General features: G+C 46.3%; 1 protein-coding gene and 1 non-coding gene across 2 annotated transcripts in view; one reads left to right on the forward strand and one right to left on the reverse strand.

Moving 5' to 3' along the window:
- Window positions 1-4,689: 4,689 nt before the first annotated feature.
- The window catches only part of gpr107 (G protein-coupled receptor 107), a 36,551-nt gene continuing 14,981 nt past the window's right edge, over window positions 4,690-26,259 (forward strand). Inside the window, exons 1-17 of the mRNA XM_007902824.2 lie at window positions 4,690-4,807; window positions 8,207-8,329; window positions 9,078-9,128; window positions 11,217-11,305; window positions 11,395-11,549; window positions 12,278-12,309; window positions 13,084-13,137; window positions 13,289-13,399; window positions 13,649-13,782; window positions 14,428-14,503; window positions 14,678-14,751; window positions 17,715-17,832; window positions 18,358-18,488; window positions 19,010-19,053; window positions 21,911-21,960; window positions 22,486-22,569; window positions 24,059-24,180. Of these exons, the coding sequence (XP_007901015.1) occupies window positions 4,706-4,807; window positions 8,207-8,329; window positions 9,078-9,128; window positions 11,217-11,305; window positions 11,395-11,549; window positions 12,278-12,309; window positions 13,084-13,137; window positions 13,289-13,399; window positions 13,649-13,782; window positions 14,428-14,503; window positions 14,678-14,751; window positions 17,715-17,832; window positions 18,358-18,488; window positions 19,010-19,053; window positions 21,911-21,960; window positions 22,486-22,569; window positions 24,059-24,180 (1,550 nt within the window). The 5' untranslated portion in view covers window positions 4,690-4,705. The remainder of the gene's footprint in view (window positions 4,808-8,206; window positions 8,330-9,077; window positions 9,129-11,216; window positions 11,306-11,394; window positions 11,550-12,277; window positions 12,310-13,083; window positions 13,138-13,288; window positions 13,400-13,648; window positions 13,783-14,427; window positions 14,504-14,677; window positions 14,752-17,714; window positions 17,833-18,357; window positions 18,489-19,009; window positions 19,054-21,910; window positions 21,961-22,485; window positions 22,570-24,058; window positions 24,181-26,259) is intronic.
- Window positions 5,400-5,474, reverse strand: trnag-ccc. The gene has a single exon. It is a non-coding gene; the product is annotated as a tRNA-Gly (tRNA).

The following is a 26,259-nucleotide window of genomic DNA, read 5'->3' on the forward strand; positions in this document are numbered from 1 at the left end:
GCCTGAGTAACGGCCAGTGAGGGGAGGGGCCTGAGTAACGGCCAGACTGAGGGGGAGGGGCCTGAGTAACGGCCAGACTGAGAGGGAGGGGCCTGAGTAACGGCCAGACTGAGGGGGAGGGGCCTGAGTAACGGTCCGTGAGGGGAGGGGCCTGAGTAACGGCCAGACTGAGGGGGAGGGGCCTGAGTAACGGTCAGACTGAGGGGGAGGGGCCTGAGTAACGGTCAGACTGAGGGGGAGGGGCCTGAGTAACGGCCAGACTGAGGGGGAGGGGCCTGAGTAGCGGCCAGACTGAGGGGGAGGGGCCTGAGTAACGGCCAGTGAGGGGGAGGAGTCTGAGTAACGGCCAGTGGGGGGGAGGGGCCTGAGTAACGGCCAGACTGAGGGGGAGGGGCCTGAGTAACGGCCAGACTGAGGGGGAGGGGCCTGAGTAACAGTCCAGTGAGGGGGAGGGGCCTGAGTAACGGCCAGTGGGGGGGAGGGGCCTGAGTAACGGCCAGTGAGGGGGAGGGGCCTGAGTAACGGCCAGTGGGGGGGAGGGGCCTGAGTAACGGCCAGTGGGGGGGAGGGGCCTGAGTAACGGCCAGTGAGGGGGAGGGGCCTGAATAACGGCCAGTGATAATGTTCCTTACATTTGATATAACGCTTTGTAACCTCATTGAGACGTCTCAAAGCGCTTCACACAATACACTGTAAAGTGAATTGACTGTATATTTTGTGTGTGTGGGTGTGTAACCTGTGTGTGTGGGTGTGTGTGTGGTGGGGGGGGAGTGTCTCTATAAGCTGTATGGTTGGAGGGGTGTTGCTGTGTAAAGTGTGGGGGGTGTCTCTATGTAAGCTGTGTGGGGGGTTTTCTTTGTATAAGCTGTGTGTGGGGGGAGCGCTGTGTAAACTGTGTGTGTGTGGGGGTGTCGCTGTTTAAACTGTGTGTGTGTGCGTGCGGCGTGTGTGGGAGAGTGGTGTCACTGTATAAGGTGTGCGCGTGTGTTGCTGTGTTAGCTGTGTACGTGTGTGTCGCTGTGGTAGCTGTGTGTGGTGTGTGTGGGGGAGTCGCTGTGTAAACTGTGCATGCGTGGGGGTGGGCGGGGGTTGCTGCTGTAAACAGCAGACCATAAAAGATCTGAATCTACCATCATACTCTCTCTTAACCACAGGAATTTGTGCAAATAGTTAACAACTTACCTTGTAGCACCTTTCATATGAAAGCAATGTCTATTCAGATGGAAAAAGCTGATGTGCTTCCTTATGGCTGATTGATTCTGCCTCGGTCGATATTGAGACACGAAAGCAAGTAGTGTGACAGGTGAAAGCTGCAGAGGGAACTGATTTCGCCTGGGGCAGCAATTAAAAACAATGATAATAACCCTTACAATTTGGTATCGAGCCTTTCACATCGAGAGGACATCCTAAAGTGCTTCACAGGATATACTTTAAAGTGCAGTGACTGTATATGCAAATGAACAAGGCAGACAATTTCCTATAAACAGCTGTAAAGCGAATGACTATTTTATTTGGGGGATTATTTACCAGAGCATCTGGAGAAACGCTTCCCTTTTTGATTAGTGCTGTGAAATCTTTTAGTGTCCATCTGAACAGGCAGACAGATGGGACCTGAGTTTAATGTCTCATCCAAAGGACAGCATCTCTGACATTGGAGCACACCCACGGCATGGCATCGACGTGTCACCTTGAACTGTATGAGTTCCACGTCCTGCCGTGTGGCTTCAACACGCAAACTTCTGACTCAGAGGCGAGAGTGGTATCAACTGAACCAGTCTGAAAAGTGGGCATGTGTAGAGGTCATGATAAGAGTCAACCCAAGAGAAGAGGTAGTGCCAGAGGCGGGCAGTGTTACAGAGATGACGAAAAGCTGAGTGGGGAGAAGTTTGGAAGTGGAGTTTGAAAAACAATTGGAAATCAAACAGAGATTCCACATTGGTCATAAAATGAAACAACCTGCCACAGGGCATTCACCGTATCAATGTGGCAAATGTTTTAAGGAACATGAAGAAACCCATTGCCATGCTGGTAAGAATGGCTCAGCTCCAATGAGCCGCCACTTATTTTCCCTGCAAGGAGGAGAGTCACCTCCTGTTTTAATAATAATAGTTGTGCGCTGAGTTCTTCAGAAACGTTGCCCTCAAACTCAACTGTTCTGCTCATCTTATTGTTTGAAGGATGTTGCTGGGTGCAAATTTGCTGCAAGACTGCCTCTGTACCAACATTCATTTCATTTGTAATTGATCTAATTTTATAAAACACTTTAAGACATTGCTTTTGCACAGGTGCAGAAACCAAGGTGTCCCCGCCTTGGGGTCCTGCAGCATTTCACAGGGCACATGACAAGATCTTTGCATTTGATAGAGCGCCTTATCATATCTTCAAGACGTCTCAAAGGGCTTCCACAATTCCACAGGCCTCTGATACCTCCCACAAACTCCACTCTACTGTTATCCTGAGTCACATTGCAGCACTCAAGAGAGTGAACAGATATCTCATTCATCATATAGCCCTGAGAACTCATGATGTTGATGATGGGAGGCCAGAGCTTCCACACCCAACTCACTATCCCACAACATGTCCGCTCACCAATGCTCTGCTTCTTAACTCATTAGCACTGGGGTTGGTTTGTTTATACAACAACAACAAGATTACATTTGTATAGCGCCTTTCACGTTGGAAGGACATCCCAAAGCGCTGGACAGAGTACAGCATTTCAGACCCGAGCTGGGGTTGGGGGGGTAAGGGAGGGGAGCGGAAGGGGGGTGGCCGATGGCATGGTTGAAGAGGAGGGTCTTGAGGAGGGACTTGAAGGAGGTTAAGGAGGGGGCGAGGCGGAGTGACTGGGGGATGGAATTCCAGAGGTTGGGGGCAGAGTGGCTGAAGGCTCTCCCGCCAATGGTGGGGCGGGTGGGTCGGGGGACGTGGAGCAGACAGGAGCCGACTGAGCGGAGGGAACGGGCGGGTTGGTAGGGGTTAGGAAGTCGCAGAGGTAGGGTGGGGTGAGGCCATGGAGGGCTTTGTATGTGAGGACCAGGATCTTGAACTGGATGCTCTGAAGGATAGGGTAGTGGAATCGGGTGAGAGTGGGGGAGAGAACACGGGCTGCAGAGTTCTGGATTATCTGCAGCCTGTGGAGGGAGGAGTTGGGAAGGCCGACAAGCAGGACATTTACATAGTTGAGCCTGGAGGTGATGAAGGCATGAACAAGAGTTTCAGTGGCCTGAGGGGTGAGGTAGTGGCGGAGTCGGGCGATGTTACGGTTATACCAATAAGGTCATGTTTTTTTCTCAAATCCAGATCAAGGGCAGAAAGCAATCAGGTTTTGGTAGTTTCTGCTGCATTTATTTAGAAATAAAATGGTCATCCAATGTTCTTTCGTGTGAGGGACGTCAGTGTTGGAGAGTGGAACATGTTCTTGTTTCAGACATCCAAAACAACAGCAGTGCAGAGGAAAGCCCCCATTGCTCTGCCCCCAACAACAGGACTCAATATGGGTTGTACAAGAGCGCCATCTGCAGTACCATTGTGACATTGCCAAACTGCGGGATTGCACCACAAAGGGATTGGCCAGAAATGCATTGGACTTAGAATCTTTGGATGCCGCCTTGGCTGGGAGAAGGGCTGGGTTTAGGTCTGATTCCAGAGGTGAGAATCAGGGTAGTGTCCTGTAGCTCAGTGGTTAGAGCACTCGCTTTGCAAGTGAGAGACCTGAGTTCAATTCCAGGCAGAGGGCGAAACCTTGGGCAAGTTTCCTTACTCCACACAGAGCCTAATAATATTCCCTCCAAAACCAAAAACAATGATAAATTGGTCATTTTCAATCCCCGACTGTTTGTGGGACATTGCTGTGCGCAATTGGCTGCCGCGTTCGCCCACAAATATACAGTCAACTCACTTTACAGTGTGTTCTGTGAAGCGCTTTGGGACGTCCTCCCGACGTGAAAAGCGCTATATCAAATGCAAGGATTATTATTATTATTATAGTGGTGGCCCAACAAAATATATTTTCTTGATTGAATATTTCTTGATTTACGTTATAAAGGAATCCTGTGGCTCAGCGGTGAGAGCACTCACCTCGCAAGCGAGAGACCCGGGTTTGTTTCCCGGGCAGGGCGAAATGGTGGGCAAGTTTCCTTACTCCGCACTCCTCGGTTTACCGTGCAGTGCGTAGGAACCGGGTTGTTAAGTCGATTGGCGGATCGAATACACGGACTTACCCAGACTCATGCAAATGTTCAGGGGCTGGGGCTGGGGGACATCTTGACAGCTTCTTGACTTAAGAGTCTGCTTGAGAGTCTCCAAAACCAAGCTGATAGTCCCAGAAATTCCCCGGATAATTTTATTGGAACGGAATGCACACTCTCTCCCCATTATTATTATTATTATTATTAATGTATTCGCTCTGAGACGTCTGGAAGACGTGACACGGCGCGATATCAAATGCGAGGATTATTATTGTTGTTGTTGTATTATTATTATTATTATTATTATTATCTTTGCTATCACTGTAACGTGGAGGTCTGGGTGAGCTTCAGCTTCTGAAGGGTGGAGTGGGTCCAGGGTCACCGCCTGACGTGGGGGTCACGACGTCCCCACGTCGCCTGACGCAGAAGCGCTGGCCCGTTGTCATGACGCCCGCTCATGACCTCTGCCCCCTCTCCCCCCGCCGGAAGCAGAGCCAGCTGGTGACGTTGATAGCAAGATGGCGGCGCTGAGCGGTCCCGCGGTCCGGGCGTTTCTCCTTCTCCTCTGCGGCTTCTTCTCGGTGCCGGTTTGGGGCCGAATTCATCACCTGATCCTCAAGGTAACGGCCCCGGGGGCTTCCCAGCGGCTCCCGCCAGCCCGCGCCGAGCGGCCGGCGGAGTCCCCGCGCCAACACTGCAGCGCCTTCCTTTCCTTTCGTCGCTCTCTCTCTCTCACTCCCTCTCTCCCTCTCTGCTCCTCTTGTGCTGGAATGATGTTTGGCGGTCGCTCAGGGTCTCTGGTGTGAGCTCTCAGGCGATAAATAATCCTATAATGGTAATCCTTGCGTTCGATACAGCGCCTTATCGGGTCTTCGAGACGGCTCAAAGCGCTTCACAGCATACAACAACAACAACAACAGCAACAACAGCAACAGCAACAACAACAACAAAATCACATTTATAGGGAGCGCCGTTCACATCAGGAGGACGTCCCAAGGCATTGACTGTGTTAAAGTTAAAGTGTATTAACTGTATATTTTGTGAGCAAAACGCGGCAGTCAATTGCGCTCAGCAGTGTCCCACAAACAGTCGTGGATTGAGTGACTTTTTTGAAGGAATTATTACTCCCGGAACAGCGATCCGCCAATCGACTAACAGCCAGGTTCCTACTGCTAGTAAACAGAGCCGTGTGAAGTAAGGAAACTTGCTCAACGTTTCACTTTGCCGGGAATCAAACCCAGGTCTCTCGCTTGGGAGGCGAGTGCTCTAACCACTGAGCTATAGGACTGCAGGAGATTTTTTTTGTTTAAAAATGCATTTGGCAGCATTTTATAAGCTGAAATGTGTAAATTCTCACTCAATCCACAGGCAAATTTGGGTCATAAATAGATTTTTTTTCCCTCATTTTGCGTGGCACCTTACTTATTGCGATGAAATGTCTCAAAGTGCTTTTTACAGAATTGTGAAAGTGTCAAATGGAGTGACTGTAGGTGAGCAATTTCCGCATAGCAATGCTCCACAAGCAGCCATGGAGTGAGTGACCAATGTTATTTGGGGGATTCTTGGCCAGGACTACAGGAGAATTCCCTCCTCTTTTTAAAAGTGGCACACGATCTTTAATGTCCACCTGAATAGGCAGATGGAACCTCGGTTTAATGTCTCATGTGAATGATGGCAACTCCCGACAATGCAGCGCACTGGGGTGTCAGCTAAGACTGAGTTCAAAGTCCTGGTGGGTGGGGTTTGAATCCACAAGCTTCTTACTCGGGTGAGAATGCAGTATACTGACTGAGCTAGATGGATACCTTTGGAGCATTGGCCATCATTAACTTCCCTTATCACCATGGCAACATATTAAATATAATTGGTTTTATTCCAGATAAAGTTGCTCCTCTCCTCCACCCCACCTGCACAAAGCCTCACTTTGATTTTTCTTTGCTCCTCCCATGCCAAACCTGGGTTTGATCTATGGTTTGTGCTGAGTTAGTTAAGAATCAGACGGTGGTGGAACTTCACAGTTCTCAGGCTGGGGAGGAGGAAAACATCCACGCAGTTTGTGTATCTGATCATTATCATGTGACTCCTGCTGCATGTGAAACTGTATCCCAGGAGGACACATGGCCAGTAGCCTGATTTCTGTGGACTGTTGCTGCTGTCAATGAACTTGGTTTAAATCCTGACTGGACCAGATGTCACACAACTTAATTACCTTTAGTCCAGCTTTACTCCACTCTAAGATTCTGTTAAAGTTTGTTTAGACCTTTGTGATTGGCTATGAATGTCTTCTCCACTCTTGTTATTACTGTTTGTAGCTAGTTACTACTACTACTACTAACAGTGGCTTGTGGATACAGCTGATATACCAATACAGTACTGGGGGAGCACTTTATTGTTGGAGGTGCAGTTCTTCAGATGAGAAGCTAAACCGAGGTCCCATCCACTGGTTCAGGTGGACGATAAAGATCCTATGGCACTATTCAAAGGTGAAATTTTCCCGAAAGTCCTCCAGATAAATTTGGTCATTCATATCATGGCCATCTGTGGGGTTATTACTGTGTGCAAATTGGCTGCCGCATTCACCTACAAAATATCCAGTCACTTCAATTGACAATGAGATATAATTCCAATGTAAAATGCAAGAATGCAAATACAAGGGTTTATTATTTACAGGGATATGGTGGAAAAGGCAGGTAAATGGGATTGAAAAGAAATGCTCAATACAGAACCAATGGGCTGAATGGTTGGTTTCTGTGCTGTAAATTTCAATGGTTTTAGAAGTAAAGCTACTTCCAAAATAGGTGAAGAGAGTGCAGTGGGAAACTGAATAAAACATTAAATAATTTCAAAATGTAGCAGGATTGTTGATTCATCCAGTGCTGAAGTGTTTTGCTAAAATAAGTGCCCGATATCAATGTCCCTGTACTTGTGGTAAATGTCCGTCACCTACTTGATCACTGCTACTGATGCTTATCAGTAGCAGATAACTTACTATATTGGTTATAATGTAGAATCACTGTCAGCCAGTAACACTGTGAGGTGACTGGGAATTCTTTCATTGAAAAATATTTTAACAATCACGAAAAACCTCAGAGAATATTGAATTTGCTCCAAATCTACTGTAACTAAGTTTAAAGGTTATTTGGTGGCAAGAGTCTCCTTCATGGTTTTGACATTGAAATGTTTATGTCCTGCTCTGCATGACAACAAGAAACTGCTTATTATAAATTCTGCAAGCTAATTGAATCTTTGTCAATTCTGATACACGATATCTTTAAATTATTAAGGCTCAAAGTGTGGAATTTCCCGAACTGATCAGACATCTAGTCCTGATGTTTTTAACACTGCTTAAATCTTAAAGAGATCTAGGAGTGCAGATTCACAGGTCATTGAAGGCATTGACCCAGGTGGATAAAGCCATTAAAAGCCATGGGACTTTGGGATTCAGAGTTGGGGAATAGAGTATAAAGATGAGGAATTCATTCAATCTGTGCAGAACGTTGGTCAGGCCTCAGTTGGATACTGTGTGCAATTCTGGGCTCTGCCTTATAGGAAAGTTGTAAAAGCCCTGGAGTCTGTATAGAGGAGATTCACCTGAATATTGCCTGGAATGAGAATATGCAGCTGTAGAGAAAGGGTTGATAAACTGAGGCTTTTTTCTTCAGAGCCCACAAGGTCAAAAGAGGATAATAGAGGTGTATAAGATGATGGGAGGCAGATAAGGAGAGATTATTTCTTGGGGTCAGTGGGTTGAGGCCCTCAGTGTGTGCAGCAGAAGTCTGGCCCTGATGTGGGATCACTGCTTTTGGTTACAGCTGATAATAATAATAATACTTGCATTTGGTATAGCGCCTTATCACGTTGTTGAGATGTCTCAAAGCGCTTCACAGAATATATTGTAAATTTAATTGACTGTGTATTTTGTCGGTGAAATATGGCAGATAATTGAACCCAGCAGTGTCCCACAAACATTCTTGGATTGAGTGACCACTTTTTTTTATATATATGCTTTTCTGTTGCAGAATGATGTGAGACATAAGGTCCATTTGAACACCTTTGGTTTCTTCAAGCATGGAAGTATGACTGTTGAAATGACCAGTTTGACTTTGAAGGGGATTGACCTCAAGACTATTGACAATTCGGAGGTAAGTTTACACCTTTGTTTCGCTTACGTATCAGGTATCTGTCATTTGGTTAGATCTGTGGTATGCTGCATCATGAGCAATTTATTCTCTAAATCCACAGCTCCCCTTTTCAGGTCTTGGGATGTCCTTCTAACGTGTAAGATGTTATATAAATGTATTTGTTGTTGTTTTGAATAAGACAAGTGAGTTGTTTAAAGATCTATAGCCTGGTATCCTGTGATAAATGAGTAGGAAGGTTTGTCGAGTCGAGTATCATAAGAAACTCAACCTGTTGTCACAGATCCCGCTGCTCATGGAGAGCTCTGCGAATTAGTATCGTATTGTCGGATTCAACAACAACAATAGTAACTTGCATTTATAAAGCGCCCCTCATGCAGGGTAGCATCCCAGAACACTTTTTTTTATGTCAGAAATCTCCAGCAGTTTCTGATGTAGAATGAATTGTTAAACTGTTTATAATTCCAACTGCAGTGGGCACGTCCCTGTTACGATGCACTGTTTCAGGTCCATGTCCAAACATTCTGTTACAACAAGACACAAGGTAGAAATAGCTGCTGGTGTCTCTGCCTGTAAGTGTTGTCCACACATATCTTACGTGCAGCATGCAGGAAGTGGCGTCAGCAGCGACCTGATGACTAGATGTCGGCCAGTTTTAGCGGGAGAGGTTGATGGGTGGGTGCTCAGGGCACCCGGCTTGTGATGGGCTGTACAGTAGAACTTATATGTGTTCCTTTTCCCTTTTTCACAGCTGGGGCTCAGTTTGGACAGAACAAAAAATGATGGCTTCTCATCATATCTGGTAAGCTACAAATCGTCTCTCAGCCCTGAGCTGTAGAATACAATACAAAATTTGTACAGCACCTTTCACAATAGCAGTGAGCAGTGTTTTGCAGATGAGATAAATATTATATTTTTTTAAGTAGGCCATCCCAAGGCGCTTGACAGTCAGGGATTTAGACCCGAGCAGGGGGAAGGGGGAGGGGGGGGATTGGATCAGGGAGGTGGAGGGTAGGAGTAATAAAATCTTAAAATATCTAACATTATCTTATCTGAAAAACACTGCTCACTGCTGTTGTTCCAGCAAAGTGTGAATGAAACCTCGTTATATGTGTTTTATATTAATCCATTTTAATTTTGAAGAAACAGAATCTGCATTTGAATGCAGAGTCGTGTGTACATGTTCTGTTTCACGCTCCTGTCAGAGGCAACATTTGAAAAGCAAAATCACACAGTTATTGAATTGGGTGAATCCAGGAGCAGTATGTGTGTAGTAACAATCTTTGCATTTGATACAGAGCCTAGTATTGAAACATCTCAAAGCACTTCTCAGGGAATTGCTGTCAATTCTAAATTAATTGTGGGTTTGTAGGCAAACATGTCAGCAGGGTTTCACAAGGCAATGCATTCAGCAGTATGTGCATTATATATACAAATATATAAACCACGAGCACAGTGACTTGTATGTTTTCGACCTATCCCTCTCTCGGCTCAGTGTGTGTTTGTGTGTAGCGCATGTGTTTGTATGTGGTGAGTGTAAGAGAGAGAGAGACGGGAGAGTGAGCATGAAAGATGACAAAAGGTACAGAGCGCCGCATTGTTGGAGGTGTCGTCCTTAGATGAGACGTTAAACCTAGGTCCTGTCTGCTTGTTCAGGTGGACATTAGATTCCCCAATACCATTTGAAAAGAGAAGGGAGTTCCTTCTAGTGTCCTGGCCAAAAATCCTCCAGATGAAATTGGCCATTCACTTCATGGCTGTTTGTGGGACATTGCTGTGAGCAAATTGACTGCCACATTCTCCAACAAAATGCACACGATGAGGCTCTAGACTAAAAGTTAACATGATTATTGTTATTTTGGGAAACCCCAGCACTCGTCTGTCACAATCTGCCTCCATCACTTCCCTGGGGAGTTGATTCCACACATTCACCATTCTGTATAAAATACTTTTTTCAAAACCTGCTCATCTTGAGTTTGAATGCGCACAGCATGCTTGAGCGGGATATTGTCCGGTTTGCCTGGTGCTGGCCAGCGTGCTGTGTTTACACAGCAGGTGCATCTTATGGAGCAGCAAATGAGATAAAAGGCAGTCACCTCACCCCATGGCCTCCTGATTCAGTGTGCACTCAGCACCGTCTGCTTTCTGTGAAGTGGTGCAAGTTTCACACTGGGGCTCAGGAAGCCTGATTTCACATTCAGATACATTTGTTTGCCAATCCGAAGGCCTTTAAGGTGAACACGTCTGCATATGACAGCGTGCTTCCTGAGCCCTGCTGGAGTGTCGTTAAGGAATCTCACCAATGTGACTGTGTGCAAGGTGAGGCCTCCAATCCTTTTCCCACAGGGCAGCTCTGTAGCAATGACGCTTTAGAGAGCTGTAGATTTTTATCTATGTATAACTTTTTGCTCCGCCCGGCATATGTTTTTTCTGGTGGCAATGGAATGAGATGGATATGAGATGCCAGTCCGGTCACTGTTTACACACAAGAGTGCGGAGTGGCAGATCTTCAGGTTCTGTGAGGTGATGAGGGGCTGATTGATAGGCAGACCAATATTTGTTCACAGCTGCAGTTTCATCCTTTTCCAATGATCGTATCTTCCCAAACATGCTTTTACTTCTTTTCTCCCCTCCCTAGTAACTGTGGTTGGATGGAAGTGAAGCATGCACACACTGCTTCAAAATACACAAATAACTCGCCTCGAAGCCAGCCTGGACTAACCAGCTAACGTGTTCCCTTTTCTCGTCTTTGCCGGGCTCCCACATATCCGTATGGGGCTGTGAAGAGACTGAGCAGCTCTCAGCTCCCAGCCCCCACCCCCGACAGTCCTCCTTGTAAAAACATGTGCAGCCCTTGTTTATTGTGTGAATTTTCTGTTCTCTGTTACAGGAAGATGATGTTGATTATTGTATTTTGAAGAAGAAGCCACCCAGCGATGTGCCCGTCACACTTCTCCTCTTTGACTTTGGTAAACAAAGGTGAGAGTATAAAATCGTGACGTAGCATTGGAACCTTTGTTAAGCAGATTACCCCCCACCCAATGTTTACACATACTGTCTGTTCCCAGAGTCACCATTCAGTCCTCTGGCAGCAATCAGCCTCAGATCGGTGATGCGCGCAATGCGCAGAGTAAACCCGAGGAGGACAAAGGGAACCAAAAAGATAAGCCCGGGTCAGGTCCCGCTGATGAAACACAGGCAGCAAATGTGCAGAATATAAGTGGTGAGTCTGAGCATCCAGAACATTTATTTCCAATCAATCTGATTGTGAGAAGCGCTTTAAGACATTTCTTTTGTGTCATTGCGCTCTGTAAACCTAAGCTTACTTGAGTGCTGCTTGCTCTGTATTACACAAAGGATGGAACACTGTGATACGGTGCCTTTCATCATAATAATAATCCTTGATATACTGTAGTGGCTTATCGTGTTGTCGAAGTATCTCACAAAGTGCTTCAAGAGGATATACTGATAATCTGATATGCTGATAATCCCCCATATAAAATTGGTCACTCACTCCATGTCTGTTTGTGGGTCATTGCTGTGCGCAAATTGAGAGAGTTCACCCACAAAATACAGTCACTACACTTTAAAGTAAATCCTGCGCTACAGCAAAGGTAAGGACTATCATCCAATTATAAGTCAGGATTATTACCCAAAAGGTTGGGTTGTGTATTTGTGGGTGAAAGTCTGCCAATTCTGTGAGTAACTTCAGTGACTAATAGAACTTCCAGTTGCCCAGGGACGGATGGTGGCACTGAATGTTGCCTGCTTGGCATTTGCAGCAAAATTATCTTGTTCGCGTTGTGATGTATTTGGAAGCTCGTTGTTCCTTGTCAGTCCCAGACAGACATAAAACCAGGAACAGGGTGAAATAAAACCAGGTTCATAACAGGAATGTTATGCCAGCTCCCATCCAGAAGCTAAAAAAAAATCTCTTCTTTCCCTTCACAGGAAAGACCAAACGGAGCGTTGAGCAATCCAAGGTCGGTAAATCGGCTCTAATTTGGGTGTATTATCAGGGAAGCATGAGAAACTTGTTGTTGACTCCACACTAATGGTGTGGAGCCTTCACTCACAAACACCTGCATCTGGCATTCCAACTCCTTTCCCCTCCCCCATCACTAACATTGGATGTGTTATGTGCCACATGTAAACAAGTGTCTGGCCAGACTGGTGCATGGACAGAAATGTGTAATAAGCAATGAAAATGGTGGTTTTTCATGGGTGGTCAATTAAGATCTCCTGTCATTTTTTCTATATACACGTTTACCACACGTGTGTTGATGAATATCCATGGGTTACACATAGTACACATACAGCACACAATACACATCATTGTCTCACAATCCTGGGACGTCACGTCAATGTCACTACTGCTTACCTTAATTTAGTTTATTACGGGGTGAGCTGAGGAGCTGAGGAACCAGTTTTCTTTGTAAGAGAGTGGGGAAAAACCTGAGAGGGGGAGAACTGCTTTCACAGATGACCCCAGGGCAGCAGTTTACAGAGGATTGGAAACCTGTCGGACCAGAGACCAAGAGAGATCGTAGGGAGCTGAGGAACTCGGACTAGGAATACACTTGCCGATTTTGCCCTCAGTGAGCTTGGGGTTTGGGTTTAGATTTGGCTCCTTCAAATTGAGGAGGAAAGCCAGACTGAGAAAATGGCCTGAATTCAAAAGCACAGTGCTCATGACTGAGGTGGCTACAAAGTGGGACTCTCAACTGCAACCACTTAACTCAGTATTTCTGTTCCAGAGTGAAGCAGGAAGCATTCCAATGCAGAAGAAAAATTCCTCCTATTCAGTCAAGGTACGTGGACATTTGATACCAAGTATGCTACCTGCCATTTGTTTGCAAGTTTCAAGTGTGTTTCTGTGTTTTTAACTGTGCTGCCGTTGTTTGAAGCCTGCACAGTGGGACATGGTGTAAACTGGGGTTTGCTTTCTTTCCTCTTGTGCAGTTTTCACTCAGCATCAACGGCACGGACGAGGAGGGCCTTTACAGCCTGTACTTCCACAACTGCTACGGCAAAGGGCAACAGAACTCTGAATTGCCGCGCTTCGATATTGATGTAAGTATGAGCCAAGCTCTTCATAGAATGTTAAAATGTGACAACAACAACAAAATTATATTTATTGAGCGCCTTTCACATCGGGAGGACGTTCCAAAGTACTGGACGTCCTCCCGACGTGAAAGCACATGTAGCCATTTGGTCCATTGTACACGGTCTTGGACAAAACTGGTCTACTCTAAGCCATATCCCGTTCAAGCAACGAGTTCTGTGTGACTTGCGTTGTGTTTGTTGTCATTTTACAAACAGATCACAATCGTGGAGCAAAACCCTGGCAGCTTCCTGTCCGCGGGAGAAATTCCTCTGCCCAAACTCTACATCTCAATGGCGTTCTTCTTCTTCCTGGCTGCCGTTCTCTGGGTGTACATTCTCCGGAAGCGCAGGTATAGCTGGGGTGATGCTGCAGGAATGTATTAAATCGCATGTGCTTATAGTAACATGAAGTGAAATACCAGTCAGTGTAGCATTGAGTAATACCCACTTAAAGACAATCAGCGTGGATTTGTTAAAGGCTGATCTTGCTTGGTAAACTTAATATTTTTTGTCAAAATAACCGAGCAAATACTGCAGTTGAAGGTAATGCTGTGGGTGGGTAGATGTGGATTACGAAAAATTTATCCATAAGCTTTTCCAAGTACAGGGCTGTTTGCAATGGAGAGATGAAAACAGTGGTGCCCTCTAGGGGTCAGTGTTAGGACAACTGCTTGACACCAACTAATGCAAAAATAAGGAGTTTATTGTCACAACTTGGAAGACAGTTTTATTCAGTTCTTTAAAAAAAATTCCAAATTAAGATTCTAATTAATAATTTTCCATAATTTTGTGCAATCCTAAAATTTAAAACAGCATAGTCTGAAAAGGGGCTAAGATTAGGTGGAATTGTTGGTCAGTGAGCCTGCACCCTTTTGTCCTGCTGCCTTGGCTTATCTGAAAGTTTGTTCTGTGCTCACCTTTTCTAGATTTAATTTATCCCATTGATATGAACTATTTTTTGAAACATCCTTACTTGTTTTCTGCTCATTTTGCAGCAACGATGTTTTTAAGATCCATTGGCTGATGGGGGCACTGGCGTTCACCAAATCCTTTTCTCTGGTTTTCCACGCTGTAAGTTACTGCATGTTATTTGGATAATTTTCATCTGGGACAAAGCTCCTGTTATTTTCTTGGTAAATTGTAAAATACACTCCAAACCGAGTTTCCACTGTTTAATTTGTATAGAGTCAAAGTATAGGTGAGGAGCAATTTCTTGGAAGTGAATGCTGTTTTTTTTCCCTCCAGATTGATTATCACTATATTTCAACCCAGGGATTCCCCATCGAAGGCTGGGCTGTGGTGTACTACATTACTCACCTGTAAGTCACAATCTGCACCACAAAGAACCGCGGATCACTTTCTTGGCGCTAAGTTATTTCTGACAAAGTTATCAATTTATTTTTGCCCAGCCGGGTGTCTGACGCATGGAAACCGATTACCATGCTTCGGAGTATCCAAACTATACAGATTTCCATGCATCCCATCTACATATGGAAATCCCAGAGATAGATTGTTGGAATTGAGTGCCCACTCTCTCTGGAGGAACGCCTCCTGCTTATCTAATTCCGGAAAGTATTATGCGCAGATTGGCAAGAGCCAAGGCTTGAGGACCCCAGAGTGTACGTTGGAGTCTAACCAGATAAAATCACATAGTTTGCCATTGAGAACACTGTCTGGCAAGCTTTCCTGTTGCTTGTCCAATTAGGATCACCCTACCTATTAAGGCTTTGGCTTGCAGCGTTAACGGGAGCTGAGTGAGATGACTCCCAGCCCCCAGTGACTGGTCTGCCATTCCAGGTCCTGCAGATGAGCCGAGCTGGGCTGTGCTGTTATCTGCAGTGCCCTGGAATACTGCAGACCTGCCCGGCTCAGGAACCGGACTAGAGCCGGGCACAGAGGGCTGACTCAATTCTGACGTTCCATTACCAAGCACATCACTTTGGAGCTAGTTCAGCTCCAGGGTGACTCTGCTTACAAAGTTATTAAAATGTCATTCTTTGTGCAGATGTAACCATTCGGAGACTGCCGCCGCTGTTCCTGAGCTACAGATCATTTATTATGTAATACATCTTGTAGCCTGGAGCTGCTTTTCCCAATGCATCGTACAGGGTATCCACAAAGTTCTATTACTTTTTTTTTAGACTGCATTTAGACGTCCAGAGCGCCATCATTTTCATGGCAGATAATGATCCATCGCCATATTCGGTGCAATATCAGTTAAACACTTGTACTGAATACAATTAAATACTTCTAAATACAACTATCATCATTCTTCCTCAGGGCTCTGTCCTTGGTCCCCTCCTCTTCACCCTCTACATGCTCCCCCTTGGTGACATCATCCGCAGACATGGAGTTAACTTCCACATGTATGCGGATGACACCCAACTCTACCTTTCCTCCTCTACTCTCAACTCCACGACCACCGATGTCCTGACAGCTGCCTGTCCGACATCGAGTCCTGGACGAGAGACAACTTTCTTCAGCTCAACGTGCGAAAAACCGAGGCCCTCCTGATTGGCTCACGTCAGCGCCTCCGCACCTCAGGCGCTGACACCATCAGCATCCAAGGCTGCACTCTCCACCTCTCAAAGCCAGTCAGGAACCTCGGCGTTTTGTTCGACCCTGAGCTGTCCTTTCTCCCTCACATCCGCACCACAACTGGCACCGCCTTCCATCACCTCCGGAACATCGCCAGACTACGGCATTACCTCACCCCTCACGCTGCTGAAACTCTGGTCCACGCCTTTGTCACCTCAAGGCTGGACTATGGGAACTCTCTCCTCGCCGGCCTTCCCGCCACCTCCCTCCACAAGCTGCAGGTCATTCAGAACTCTGCAGCTCGTGTACTGTCCCGCACCAGACACCGCGACCACATCACTCCCACCCTCGCTCGCCTCCACTGGCTCCCCATCCCCCAGAGGATTGATTTCAAGATCCTCATCCTCACCTACAAGGCCATTCACGGCCTTGCTCCCTCCTACCTCTCCGACCTACTATCCCCCTACCTACCTGCCCGTACCCTCCGTTCCTCTGGCTCCGGTCTGCTCCACGTCCCCCGCCCCAACCGCCCTACCATCGGTGGTCGGGCCTTCAGCCTCTCAGCCCCCAGGCTCTGGAACTCTATCCCCCAGTGCCTTCGCCGCTTCCTCCCTTTCCTCCTTCAAGGCCGGTCTCAAAACCTTTCTCTTTGACCGAGCCTTCAGCTCCCCTCTCGACTCTCTTCCCCCTCCTCGCTCCCTCCCTTCCCTCCCCTTACCATGACCATTTCCCCCCTCCTCGCTCCCTCCCTTCCCTCCCCTCACCCTGACCATTCCCCCCTGCTCGGGTCATGACCCAACTGTGCAGCGCCTTGGGACGTCCTCCTGACGTGAAAGGCGCTTTATAAATGGAATCTTGTTGTTGTTGTTGTTGTTGTTCCACGTTTCAATTGTTGGTCAGTCCAGTTAGAAAAAAGACATGGATTAACAGGACTTTGTGGACACCTGTATCTTACCTCATGGTGATGAAGGTACAGAATCTATTTCTATTGCAGCCGGGGTAGACTTTAAACCAAGATTAGTATTCTCTTCCCTTTGAGAGTTGAGGAGGAGGCACTTCCCTTTAATGGTATAACTTCCTGGTTATCCACAGCTAACAGTGTACCTGCTGGCTGTAAGCAGTCCAGGCTTTGCTCTCATTGAATGATGTCCTCAGAAATGCTAAATATGGTCAGTCTGGCTGCCCCACCCCCCCAAGCTGTGGCAGGATGTACGTTGGTATCTGTGGTGAGGTTTCTCTCTATGCGGTTACCCCGAGCTCAGACTGCAGCAGAACAGGCCACTCAGATAGAGAATTACACTGTGTCACATCCCCACACTTTCTTGGTTGCAGTGTGGAATTGGTGGGGTCCAAAATCCAATCAGTCCCTTTCCCAGCACTCAGGAGGAATTTCAAGGCTGTAATCTTGCCTTGGCACACAGATGATGGTTACCTTTTGTTCTTGACATTTGCACACACCTCTCCACTTGATGACTTGCCTCTCCTGCGGACCTATCATTTCCTGCTTTAATAAGAGTACTGTTCACCTATGGAATGAAAATGCTTTTTCAGTGAATGCTCCAGGGTCAAATAGATGGCACACTGGCTCTGCAGTGAAGTGAAATCATCAGTCATTGGGGCAGGGAACCGCTTTCACTTCCACAAATGCATGCTTAACATCTGAACAAAATGTCTTTAATGGCTTTTGCTGTCCTTGAGTCCTCACCCTTTCTCTAAACCTGTGTTCTGTCCCCTTTATTTGCAGGCTGAAAGGTGCTCTTTTGTTTATTACAATTGCGTTAATAGGAACTGGCTGGGCTTTCGTCAAACACATCCTATCAGACAAGGACAAGAAAATCTTTATGATCGTCATTCCACTGCAGGTAAAAAAAAAGCAGGGCTGATTATTGGTGCTCATTTGCAGCATTGGGAGTCTGCGCCTGTCTTGGTCCCTTCACCCTGGTTCAGGTCCTTCTCTGCTCTTCTGGAATTCAGGAAAATCTTCAATGAGGATACGCTCCCCATGTAGCATCGGGTGTTGCTGGGTTCTCAGGATCTCGTAGACTCCAGTCAGTGCTGTTCACACATTGCTGGGAATATCTACATAATCTGACAGCATCCCAGTCCTGAAGCTCGTTAGCAATCTGCTTGCGCAACAGGAGGACATAGTTTAAATAGTAGTTTCTGCTGGTATTGGCACAGAGGTGATGAATGTCTGAACTTGGTCAGATTGTTAGGCAAAAAATTGAGACCAGTGCCCAGGATAGGCTTCTGGAACAGTGATGTGAGACCCTGCAACAGCATCCCCCACCCCTTCCTCTCCTTCACCCGCCCGCACCCCTCCCTCGGCCCACCCCCCACCCTCCCCCTTTGGAAGGCGGGTGACGATAAATTGCTCTGATCACCAGGTGCTGGCTAACGTCGCTTACATCATTATCGAGTCGACAGAGGCTGGGACGAGTGAATACGGATTGTGGAAGGAGATCCTGTTCCTCGTTGATCTGCTGTGCTGTGGGGCCATCCTATTCCCTGTGGTGTGGTAAGTGAGCCTGCACCCCCCCCCCATCCACCGCACACAAACCCCATATAATAACATAATAATCCTTGCATTTGATGCAGTAACTTATATCATTGAAACATCTCAAAGCGCTTTACAGGATATACTGTCAAGTATAGTGACGTGTAATTTTGTGGGCGGAACCCGGCAGCCAGTTTGCGCACAGCAGTGTCCCACAAACAGCTATGGAGTGAATGACCAATTTTATTTAGGGGATTGTTGGCCAGGACATCAGGAGACCATGCCCCACTTTCTGAGGATACAGTTTCATTGAGACTCAGCAATCTCTCTCGTGGGCATTTTCAGAATAGCAATAAAGCTATTATTATTATGAGATATTGTTGTTTGAACATTTATACCTGTAATTGGCATCTTTTCGAAGCTGGCTTTTTTTTATAATGAGGAATGACATTTGCCTGCTTGCTTTGACATTGCTAAATTGTTCCCTAAGCTCCTTGCTATGAGTGGTGTTCCCTAATTGCTGTTTATTCCTATGCTTTTAGGTCAATTCGACACTTGCAAGAGGCATCTGCTACGGACGGGAAAGGTAAGCAACAATCTGAAGAGTAGACGGTTGCTGTGGCGGTGTGGATAGTTTTACGTAAACTCTGCCACTGGATGGAGCCATAACCTGGAGAATCCGAGAGGTGGTTCATTTGTCGCAGTGTCCTTGAAGTACCTACGTCTCACTGGTGGTCTTCTTCAGTGTTTCTTTGCATGGCAGCATTATACCAGCAGGAATAATAGGATCTGGGGCCAAAAATGCAGGTGTGATTGTGTGGCGTTGTGAGTGAGCTTGTGAATGAGCGAGCTGTGCTTCACTGTGGAGGAAGCGATGCTGCTTGACGCACACGCTGTTCCTCTTGACAATGTAGTGCCTTCCCCATGCTGGTTGCACTGTCGTATCAGCCTGAACCGTGAGCTCAAGTCCTGATGTGGGGCTTGAACCTGCAACCCTTTTCCCAATGGCAAGCGCACTCACGTACATTCTGTCAAATAGTTTCAGAGCAGAGTGAAGAGAATCGGCAGTCAGAGAGACGGTGGAAGCAGCTGCAGATTTGACGCAATGTGCTAGTTTCTATTGATCCCTCCTCCCTCCCCTCCTCCCCCCGCCCCCTCGCAAACCAAAGAACTGCTCAGCGAATCCATGAGGTTAAAGCAGTGTTCATAAGATCAGTCGAACTCTCGGTGAGTGGCAATGTGAGCGGCCACTCTATTGGTATTTCACACATCGTGAATTGCCTTATGTTGGTCAGCAGTGGCTCAGCCTGAAATATTTAAAAATATTAATTTTCTGGAAAATACATCTGCTGCAGAATAAATGAGAAAGATGTCAGGGAAATAGATTGCCATAATCCTTCTGCTTTCACAACGAGTTGTAGCCTGTGGGTTCAGGGTAGCTGAGGATTAATGGGTTGTCCTCTCTCTCTGAAGCGATTGGCATTGATCGCGTTCTGGCGGGTGGAGAGAGTGGGTGCAGCCGGTGTGGTACATGTCGCACTGCAGTAGGGGTGCCTTCACCTTCTCATCAACTGTATTATAAGTAATGGCAAGTGTGTGGTTTAAGTGCTCTGAGTTGGATCTGTTTTCTCCCCGCCACCTTGCCCCCCCCCCCCCAATTCCTCCCGTGCACACAATCGGGAGGGACGGGGAGGAGGGATGGAGAATGGAAGGTTCAGTGGTTCCCAGAGGAGATGTGCCCTTGCTGGGCTGTTCGTGGTGCTGACGTTCAGGGTTGTGTTACATGTTGGAGTGTGCCTGGAGCCAGACGAGACCCTGTTCAGGATTCTCGTGTATTTCGCAGCTATTCCTTCCTGCCTGAAAGCCTTTGCTGGAATTGAGCTATGTGCATCCAGCGGCCTCTGCTTATCAGATCCAGAAGGCATTTACAAGACAGTGGCCAGCACAGCCTGCAATTACCACGTCTGTGGCTCCTTCCAGATAAGCTCCCTTATAACCCATGTTCTTGCAAATACATGGTTAGTATGTGGAGCTGAACTGCCTCCAAGATCTGTTTGGTAATGGATTGTTAGAATCGAGCCCACTCAGTCAGTTCCTGAGCAAGGTGGGTTCGCAGTAGTAGTGGGCCTTTATGGTCACATCGTACAGATTAACACTCCAGTGCAGGGTGGGGGAAGTGCTGCATTGTTGGAGGTGTCATCCTTCGGATGAAACGTTATACCGTGATCCTGTCAGTTAGACGTTAAAGATCTCATGGCGCCACATGAAAAGAGAAGGAAGTCTCTCTCGGTATCCTGGCCAATAATCCCCCAAAGGGTTAAGCTCCCTCAAGACTGTTCTTCAGCCGCATTGTCAGTAAGCTGATTCCAACTGCACTCCGCAGAGATCTCATTTCCTGCACCAGACCCTGCTGAGTGAGATTACCAATTTAGTGTCGAATTAACAGTGTTTTTTCTGCTTTGATCCCACACCCACCGGGAGTTGGATTGAAAGCATCTCCAGCTCATTCCACACAGAACCCTGACAACCCACAGACCTGAGAGACTTCCACCCTGCCGGCCAGAGCTGCTTCCAAAAGCAGGTCCTAGAGGTCACGTTTGATTTAAATTAAAAGTGTTGAAGCGTGGAGAGCACTTCAATTGTGGCTATTATGCTGTGTGATCCAGCATTCACCTGCTTTGCTGTGATAGTTACAGGCATGAACCTCCCCAGGTGGGCATGAGGTGGGTGGGTGGGAGCTGGGATCGCTTCCATGTCAAGGTAACTGTGTGCAGCGTGATCTTGTATGATTCGAAACGCACAATGGTTCTTGCAATTTGATACAGCGCCTGTAACAGACAAGTGTCAAAGCTTCACAGAAATTCCTGTCAAGTGTAGTGACTATTTGTAGGCCAACACTGCTGCCAATTTATTCTCCTTAGAGCAGAGAAGGTTGAAGGAAGATTTAATAGAGATGATCAAAATTATGAGGGGTTTTGATACAGTAGATAACGAGAAACTGTTTCCTCTGGTGGGTGGGTCGGTAACCAGAGGGCACAGATTTAAGATGATTGACGAAAGAACCAGAGGGGAGGGGAGACATTTCTTTACCCAGAGAGTTGTTACGGTCTGGAATGCACTGCCTGAAAGGCTGGTGGAAGCAGATTCGTTAGTATTTTTCAAAGGGGAATTGGATAGGTACTTAAAAGGAAAAATTGCAGGGCTATGGGTGGAGGAGTGGGGCTAGTTGGTTGCTCTTTCAAATTGCCGACACAGGCATAATGGACCAGATGGCCTCCCGTGCAGTAAGATTCTGTGATTCTCTGTATACCAGCCAGTCAGTTATAACCATTATATAATTGTACACCAGCCAGTCAGTGAACAAGGTGTGCCTTGTTCTCTGTATAGCAGACAGACTAGCTTGTTGCTTATGTTTTGATTAATTTTTGTCTGTTTTCTTACAGCTGCCATAAACTTGGCGAAGCTGAAACTCTTTAGACATTATTATGTCATGGTAAGTTCTCAGCATTGAGCCCCTCCAGTGCCAGCGTACTTAACAGGGAACATTGGTGTCAGGGAAAGTTAAAGAACAATCACAGAGAGGTGGGTTTCACAAGAGTCTCTGGACAGTCCTTCCATGTCCATCAGTAGTCTCACTGCACACTCACTAGTCATGTATTTACATTTTAACAAAACCCAGCTTTCTCACCAACACACTATAATTAATGGGGCAGCGCTATCATTTCTCTGTAACTATATGTGAAGGGACAAAGGACGTGGTTTTGTTCATTCTGACAATTGAGTTCAGGGATTTCAGATACCAGATAATCACACTCACATTGGCCATAAAATTCAACTGTACGTAACTTTAATGGGAATAACTAAATAACTGGATTCAATGGTCACTGAGAGTTTCTAAAGATACGATTGCTGTTGATTGAGATACATGTTCAGCGAGGATTTCTGCTACCCACGTGAAGGATGCTATATAAATGCAACTTGGCTTCTCTGAACTTATTATTTATGTGTCTTTTTTCAGATCGTCTGTTACATTTATTTCACCCGGATTATCGCCATCCTGATTAAGATCACGGTGCCCTTCCAGTGGAAGTGGCTTTATCAGGTGAGCAGTCGATTGCTGGGAGAGGGGTCTTTTGCACGTCTCAGGTGTTTGTCCCCATTCTCATCAAATTGAGTGTTTGTGGTTTAAAGTATTCATTTCCCACTGTCTGTGCCTCATTATGTCACACACCTTGGCTGCACTGTGACTTGCCTCAGTTGAGCTAAATTTAAAAAAAAGTTTTAAAATCATCCAAATATCGTGTGTCGGTTGATACAGGAGGAGAGCACATTGAGCAATAGGAAATGCAGCCAAGAGAAGTGATGTCAGGAGAGAGAAAATGGTTGACTATAATAGTAATCCTTGAGTCTCAAAGCCATCACAGAATATACTGTAAAATTAATTGACAGAAGGGTCCACAAACAGGTGGATTGAGTGACCAAATTATTATCATTATTTATTATTTACTTCTCGAAGGGATTATTACCCCCAGAAAAGTGATCCAGCAATTGATTAACAGCTGGATTCCTACTTATTGCGAGCAGAGCAGTAAGGAAACTTGCCCAACGTTTCGCTCAGCCTGGGAATCAAATCCAGGTCTTCTAACCACTGAGCTACAAGAGTCCAAGTGGATCTCCCGGGCCAGCGAGCACAGTGAGTGGTGGGTTGTGGGGAGAGTGGCTGGCAGGAGGCCACACAAGGGTGGGCACGCTGAAATTTATTTTAACTTTTCCGTTTTGGGCTCATTCTGGCTAGAACCGAGTTCCAGGTACCTGGAGTAAGCTGGGTTACTGTATATTTTGGGTAGACCAAATTGGAGGATGTAAGCGTTTCAATATGTGTCTGGAGATTTCCTGAAATCGCTGGCACTTTGCTCAGGTGTAAGCTTGGAGCAACTTGTTGTCATAATGAGAACACATTATGATAATTATACTAGATTCGCATCCTATGTAAATTTGATAAATCTGAAAATGCTATTCTTAGTTCCATATTAATAAACCTCACAGTGGCTTTGCAGAAGACAACTTACAACTGAAGTGTCTTGAATTCAATTGATTTGTGTGGATCAGATTAACAGCAAGATAAATATCCTCCTCTACCTGCGCTATGTTAATGACACGGTACAGGATTGCCGCACAGTATTGCGTCCCATTCTGTTGCTTTGTTTCCTGAGGAGAGAGACACTTGGTCTGGATCATGGGATTCATAGCCACGTCGGAAAATGTTGACCCTCGACGGAAAGTGGATCTGTGTCACACTGACCCGCATCAACTCTGATCCAAATCTCCCAGAGGGAGGCGGTGTCAGTGCGGAGTTGCTGAGATGCTGTCCAGTTTGTTTATGTATGCTTTGTGAATTCTGAGTTTTTGACCCAAATTGTGTGTAGTGTGGGATGTGAATGTGTCTGCGAGATAGTATGTGGGGGAGAGAGCACGCGAGAGCAAGCGTGTGAGGGAGAGACTAACTTGTGTGGAGGGCGCTATATAAGTGCAACTTCTTGTAGTTGTTGAGACTGTGACTCTACATTCTAATGAACCTTCTTTCTTTCCAGTTCCTGGATGAACTGGCTACGCTTGTGTTCTTCTGTTTGACGGGCTACAAGTTCCGACCAGCTTCAGACAACCCCTACCTTCAGCTGTCCCAGAACGAGGAGGACTTGGAGATGGATGAAGTGTGAGTGTATCGGCTGTGCTGTGGTTGTCTTTGTTACGATACCGTTCTATTGTATTCCATTGAGCAATGACTGGTACCTAGTGATTGTAAATGTAATCTTAGTGTTTAGTGCTTATCGTGTTTTGGAGAGAAAGCAGGAATGAGGTGAAGTCCTTTTCCTTTCAGTATGTTTGAAGTGACAGGTCAGGGATTGACAAGTATGATCATTTCACCCAACCGTTTGGTAAGCTAATGGTTCACCATTTCCCAAAAGGAACGGCATTCTCTCCCATGTTTCCCAAGGGACAAAGTGGTGTATGACCTGCTTGCAGTCACTACACTTTACAGTAAACCCTGTAAATCTTTTGAGACATTTTGCCGATGTGATAATGCGCGATATCAAATGCAAGTATTATTATCATGTGCCAATGTTAATTGTGACAGGCTGCTTGATATCACACAGAGAGGCACATGGGCAGTGCCTCTCCATCAGCTCTATCTTCCAGCCCGTAGACTCCGATCTTTCACCTCTGATCTACTGCTCTCTACTCCACTTTCAACGACGGCTGAACTTTCAACGACGGCTGAACTTTCAGCCACTGTGACCCTGGTCTCTGGAATTTTCTTCCCAAAGCATTTTGCCTCACTACCTCTCTCTCTCCCTGCTTCAAAAACTTTGTAAAAATTACTTAAATTTTGGCCTTGATCAGCATCTTTAAATCTCTCACCCCTACTTGGCGTCCACCACCTCATTTATTCCTCCCTCCATTCATGCACTGAGACGAGAAACTTAGTTCTGGGACCAAAGTCGTGTCCTGCCAGAGCTGTGATGCTGTATGTTGCACCACTGTGTCCCCATTTCTGTTAAAATCCTTGCTGAAATTGCACACAGCAATGACTTGGTTTTGAAAGTCAAGTTGACTCTGAGGTAAGCACAGTGAATGTTAATTCTGTCAGTCCCACCATCAGTCCCATCCCACTAGAATAAAGTCATTTGGGAGAGGACTGTAGCTGTGTAGCCAATTTATCACCAGCAAGCTGTGTGACTGTGTCCCAGTGTGAAACCCATCGTGTGGCTGGGAGCAGCTGTGTAGATTTTCATCTTAACCAACCGTGTCAAGCCCGTCAACCCAGAATGTTTGGCATTGCCGTCTCAGAGGTACTCGTCTGACTTCATAACCTGTTCAGCACATCCGGACGCTGGCAAGTTTTGTCTGCAGTGAGCTGCAATGTGCCGATCAGGGGCTGCTCTCTGTCTATTTGATTATGATATATAAAGCTGCTGCTCATTCTGTGTATTGACTGAGTGTAATGCGACCTGCAGCAGTACTCAGTTGCCACCTGGTCACCTCTGCAGTTCCCAGTATCTAAATTTCTATTTCTTATTACTGGATTCCTTAATAACAAATATTGAGTTGTGCTTCCTGGCAAGTTCAGTGGAGTGAGAGTTAATCTTTTTGCAAGGCTAATAGTGCTCTCTCAGAATAGCTGGGGATCAATCACAACAAATTGCATAACTGCATTGAAATATAGTGAATTAGTCATTCACTTCTTGTCTGTCTGTGGGAAATTGCCTTGTGCACCCCGACTGAATGTGCCCATAAAATACTCAGTCACCTCGACTTGACAGTAAATCCTATGAAGTGCTTTGAGACACCCTTCCAGGTAGGGCTGTGTGTCAAATGCAAGGATTACTTATGGATTTATTCATAAAGGAGCTTGGAAGAGGTGAGGTGATCAAGCTAAATTTGCTGATGGACTGCAAGGCCCGTGTGCCATGAAGCTAAAGCTCTCTCTCTCTCTGTGTCTGTGTGTGTGTGTGTCTTTCACTCTCTCATGCCTAACCTGCATCAATTTTTGAGGCTGCAGTGTTTTGCTATGAGATTCTTGCATTCTTAACAGGCAAAACTGGGTCGGGGCAAGTTCCAGTGACCTACTTGCACATACAGAGAGACAAGGCAGAAACCAGTGACACTTAAACAATTAATTGTCCCTGCAATTAAACTCCCCCCTCCTGGCTATTTTTTGTTCTCAGAGATGGACACAGGCAGGAGTTTGTGTTGGGGTCAGTAGTTTCTGCCTCTGATTGGAAGTACTTGT

Source organism: Callorhinchus milii, unplaced genomic scaffold (assembly GCF_018977255.1).
Source record: "Callorhinchus milii isolate IMCB2004 unplaced genomic scaffold, IMCB_Cmil_1.0 Scaffold8, whole genome shotgun sequence".
Classification (NCBI taxonomy): domain Eukaryota; kingdom Metazoa; phylum Chordata; class Chondrichthyes; order Chimaeriformes; family Callorhinchidae; genus Callorhinchus; species Callorhinchus milii.